Here is a 5435-nt window from a genome sequence, read left to right as displayed (position 1 = left end):
TAATAAGGAAATGGGCTCTTATGAAACAAACATTCAAAATACCCCACAAAATTTCTGAAATGCTGTCATTATAACTGTTTTTATTTTAGGCAGATTTATGACTTGTCACAATTAATGAAATAATAAGATGCTATATATTTAGCAACTATTGCCACCGTAATCTTTTTTCTTTTTTTTTTAAACAGCAGCAGGAAATTCATTAGCAAATCACTGAGATTCTAATTAAATTAGAATACTTATTTTAGAATATCAGCGTTTCAAATCATAGAAGTGTACTATGCTCAGTGTGCTCTCACAATTCTGTCCATAGAAAATGTGCCTTAAGAAACGGGCTGCTACCATTTAGTAGGATAGGACACAAAGAAATGGCCTTAACTTGCACAGGAGAGGTTTAGATTGGAAGGTCTTTTCCAACCTCAATGATTCTCTGACTACTGTATCAAGAAACTATATCTAAAGAAGAATTAAACTATGAAGCCAGGATTCTCTTGCTGTGTCTAGAACAGAGAAGACAGAAATTCTCTACAGGACTTTACTTCTGCTAGCAACATCTTACTAACAATTAGCCTGTGCTCTCATACATTCTTTTGAAATACCTTTTGGTTTCTTCCTAGGCCTTAGTGGCTTCTTTTCCTTTGGCTTCTGGCTCTTAACAGTCTTCTGCCTCCTCTTTTCCTCATCTGCCAAGACCTTCTCAAGAAGCTGGGTAAACAATTCAAAATCAAAGGGCCGCTTTTCTTCTTTCAGATTAAAGCAATAAAATAGTAAAAAAAAATAAAAAATCAAAGGTGAAATTTTTTTCTCCTTTGTAAAATAGTCATTAATACAGTATGATAATAAAAAGCACAGGTTATGCAAATTTAAATGGAGAATCCCTTATCAATTTCTGCATCACTTGAGAAAGAACAAGAGGTGACAAAAACTATTAGGCAGCTTGGTTTTAAAAAACAGATAATGAAATGCTTACAGTACTTATCACAGTATCATATAATGCATTAACATGATGTAGGGGAACTGTCAGGTCACAGCTTGAGCACCTGGAGAAGGGCTGTAGCTGGCCCAGAGAGCACAGGCAAATTGTTTGCCAAGTTTCCCCATGTGAGCAGAAGAGGCTGACCAAGGGTGGAGCCCCCTTGGGCTCATATAAGTGTCAGCTACAGAAGGGAGGGCACCTCTTGGACTTGGGCTGCTTCCTGGGAAGCCAGTATAGTGCTGTATAGCCAGAGAGCACCTTCACCAGATGGGTGAGCTCTGCTCTTCTTTCTGTTTATGATTATTGGCCTGCCTGCAAATGCTTTGCCTGGCATTACCAAAAACCTGTCAGAAGCTATTTTGCTCCTTTGGGAGCAGAATGCATGCTAATTCAAGACTTGTATCTCCCACTGAAACAATACACAAAGGATTTAAAGATTCTCAAAACATTTTACAAGTAGTAACTCTGCTAAATAGGACCAGAATGATTAACTGAATATATATGGAAAATGCATATTAATGTAAAATATTAAATGTATAGAAAAACAAGAAACTAAATCTAAAGACTTTACTGTTAGCCAAACAAAAAACCTAAGGCTTCTCAGCTTCTAAACTCAGCTATGACCAAGCTTAGTCATATAGTTAACTTAAGCAGAGTAAAAAATGACAGTGAAAGAGGATAATTGCTAGTTAACTGACTCACAGTAAAGAGGGGTACGCTTTACTTACTGAAAGCTTTGTCTATCCTCCAGCCATTTGCTTTTTCCTCACGTTTGAACTTGTTCTACAATAAAAAATTGCCTTTTTCAGTAAGCAAGAAGTGCTGTATCATATCTTGTTGCATAACAGATCATTATGAGCCTTCTTCAATGCAAGAAAATTTTCTACAAACCAAAGTTGTAAATATTTAAGCATACCTGTAAGCATGCTCACAAACACAAGTTTGCCATCTGTTTTTAAATGTCAAAACTATGTTTGCTTTTACTGTCACCAACACATATCATCGCTCAGTTTCTGATTCTTTTCAACATCTTTTTTCTTATTTCTAATTCAGGCAGAGTTTGAAATACTAGGGGTTTTCCCAGGCAAATACAAAGAAAGGCACCACAAAAAAGTCTCATAGTTGTGCTCATCAGTATTTGCAATTAAAATAAAATCAAGGCAAACTGTGCTCAGATATGTTAGATTTAGAAGATACTCTGTTCAGAATTCATGTCAGTATATTCATAATTGAGATTTCTATCTCCAGGAAACATTTATTAAAGTAATTTCTACAGAGCCAATTAGCATTAAGATGATCAATACTAATAGGAATCATAGTGACAGAAAAACAGGAAACAGAAAATTGAAACATGATGCTTAGTTGTTGGATTCAGTGTCTTAACCTCTACCTTAATTTCTGCTCTGGCTCTGTGAGGAAACAATCGTCCAATCAAGGAGAAGTCTGTTCCAACCATACTGATAGCTAAAAAGAACATGTCTGTTTCTGGGGAAAAAAGGAAAGATACATAGCTATACATACACATAACTGAGCATATTTAAGGCAATCAGCCTTCTTGTTACCTAAAATACAAACATCTTAAGGCTTACAACAACTAGATAGATAATTTTTAGGTTATCTACAGAGACTACAAGTTCAGCTGAGCTAGCGTGTTATTTTACTGAAGCATATCTAATAACATTTGTTTCACGAACTATTAACAGAAGGAATTGTCTAATCTGTTATAAAACTGCTGAATATGAAATATGTTATGTAGATAACTAATAAAAGTTAACTGATTTCAAAATGCCAGTTATTACTTTTATTATGAATACAAAGTCAAACAGGAGCCAGGCAAATAATACCTAAAACTCATTGTTATTCATTGTAAACAGGGTAATAGCACATTCCAAGAGCAACACAGTTATGTTCTGAAGCTAAATTTTCCATATGAAGTTATTTAAAAATATATAACTATAAGAAGTCTTGCACAGTGCTGTCAGCCATGATCAGAGCTACAACAGAGCTAGTTATAACAAAAAAAAGAAACCAAACACAAAAACATAGCTTCTGTATGCATTAGAAACAGACAATGCAGAAATAGCTTTATATTTATTTCTGTTTGTGCTGGAAGAACCAAGTAGAGGAGCTGTTAAGAAAGGCTACCTGTTCCATAGTGAGCTCAGGTATCTCGATAACCAAAGCCAAAACTACCCATCTGAAAAAGGCAAGCACTTCCATGGCATCTAAACTTCCATAACAGAAATAGTCACGAGTATCCTTAAGATTTCTTTAAGCTGGATTTCTTTAAACTTGCCTATTTTCACAGATAACATCAGAGCTCTGCTTTTTTAAAGAACTTAGGTGAGGAACGTAAGACTTAAGCGGATCCATAAACTTCACTGGGAATAAAATTTGTTAAGCATAAAGATCTTCCTGCTGATGCAAAACATGAAACCAAAGGTATACTTGCCTTTATTTGACCATGGTTTGGTATAAAAGCTTTTCCTGAAGCTGGAATATGTAGTTGTAGAACCACGTTCAAAGATGGGATCATTTTCTTCTACAACACAGGAACCTTTTGTTCTTAGAACTTCTACAGTTAAACTACAAAAGCAAAGACAAAAAACACTTATCTGACAATACTGCTAGCAAGATACACAGTTGGCACTTATAGGCCAACTACTCAGGCTTTTCCTGCCATAAGCTAGAGTTCAGTATTAACCACTGTAATTATAACATTATTGCGTATTTTAATGGAAGAATGTGGTAAGAAAGCATTAGCCTACTCAAACTGTGCAAGCAAGTTTGGTTTACCCTTTTTACTAGATTTAATACAAAGACAGATAATTAAAATATCTTTTAAAAAATCACCACAAAGGCCTGTCTTTTTAATATCCAAGAAAATTGCTTTGCAAAACCACACAATAGTATCTCCTCTTTCTGAAAAGCTTCAAGTTCTTTTCCTAGGACTTTTCTAGCCTTGTACTTCAACCTAAATCTCATGCCAGTAGCATATTTTGGGAATATGCATACACATATTTGGAAAGACTAATGTTTCTTAGATGTCACGTTCTAAGAAAAATTACTGGCAGCTGAATAGCAGCAACATGCAAGATACAAAGCTGAAGCGAATCATACTGATGACTGAACAATGAACAAACATTTGCAACTATGAGAAACAAAGAAGTGAACAAAACAGGAGACATTTGAAAGCTTAATTCAGCACTGTTACAAAGGATGACACCTTCCTCTGAAAAATACATTTTGGAGAAAGAGCAGGAAAGTTTGCCACGACTCAGACACAGATAATTATTGCTTATATATTGCTATATATTTGCACTGTTCTCTAAATCAGGATAGCTCAACATCGTATACTCGTGTCTCTCTCAAACAGTCCTATCTACAAAAAAAGCAGCAATCTAGCAGCATGAGTCAAACTCACCTCTCTTCATCCAGAATAATTGAACCATCTTCTGCTACTTTCACACGAGGAACTAGAAGTGGACCATCCTGACTTTCCTCCCCATTCTCTGCCTCCTCCTCATCTTCCTCTTCATGATCAGGAGTACTTTTTTCTTCCTGTCTACAGTATTACAGAGCAAAAAATATTACTTGTGGTAGCACTCCACCAAATTGTTGCTCTATGTGCCAAATGCTCAACAATTTAATTAACCACTTAACAATACAACCTAGAAACAAGTTGGCTGATGCAGACTCTGAAATCTGCTTTTCATTCTGTTGTGTGATGGACAAGTCCAAAACTGTAATGTGAAAAGCAAGAGGCTCTTTTACAAAACACTCTCACAGTTTATTTTAAATAACAGCTATGATATTGAAGCAGTAAATGAAGCTTTAACATTATTAATATTACTACATTTAAACATGTTATTTTCCAATATCAGAACTTTTTTTTAACTATAAGTACCTTTATCTCCAAGACTTACTCTTTCATTTGATGCAGTGCCGGACTTTTTTCTGTTCTCTTTTCTTCTGCTAATGAAGACCTAGAATTTTTAAGAGTTAGAGATACAAGTTTGTACAGATATATTTCTGCTTCATTCCCCCAAACCTCCTTTCACTGGATAACGCACAAAGAAGCAACAAAACAAACCCTTATTTTCAATTCTTTTTATCATATCTGAACTTGGTCTAATTGAACAGTCATCCCTGCTTAATGAATTTTGTGTGGTTTTTCAGTTGCTTGGGTGTTGTTGTTTTTTTTATCAGCATCAACTGGTGAAGGGCAAAAGAGTAGATCTCACACAGTAATCCACGAGACTATAATAAATGATCAACACCTGATTCACTGTGAAATAATTTTAACAAAGCATCTAATAGGAAGTGCAGATTACCTTATCACAGGAAACTGAAGATGAAAAGTGGACCGTCAGTGAGATATAAGTACATGCTGGAATATGATAGTACAACAAAGCACTCCACATGAGCATCTCTACTTTGCAATAACTGACAAGTTTGAAAG

General features: G+C 35.3%; 1 protein-coding gene across 1 annotated transcript; it reads right to left on the bottom strand.

Annotated features, from left to right (window-relative positions):
* Window positions 1-540: 540 nt before the first annotated feature.
* LOC104915354 (transcription factor TFIIIB component B'' homolog) lies at window positions 541-4975 on the bottom strand. The gene is made up of 6 exons (XM_010726227.3): window positions 4900-4975; window positions 4398-4538; window positions 3426-3559; window positions 2364-2458; window positions 1702-1756; window positions 541-740 (listed from the first exon to the last, which is right to left on the bottom strand). Exons 1-6 carry the CDS (start codon window positions 4905-4907, stop codon window positions 556-558), a joined length of 618 nt encoding a protein of 205 aa, XP_010724529.1. The 5' UTR covers window positions 4908-4975; the 3' UTR covers window positions 541-555.
* Window positions 4976-5435: the final 460 nt, after the last annotated feature.

This window comes from Meleagris gallopavo, chromosome Z (assembly GCF_000146605.3).
Source record: "Meleagris gallopavo isolate NT-WF06-2002-E0010 breed Aviagen turkey brand Nicholas breeding stock chromosome Z, Turkey_5.1, whole genome shotgun sequence".
Classification (NCBI taxonomy): Eukaryota; Metazoa; Chordata; class Aves; order Galliformes; family Phasianidae; genus Meleagris; species Meleagris gallopavo.
Note: the sequence above shows the minus strand (reverse complement) of the source record. Positions and strands in the feature narration are given on the sequence as shown.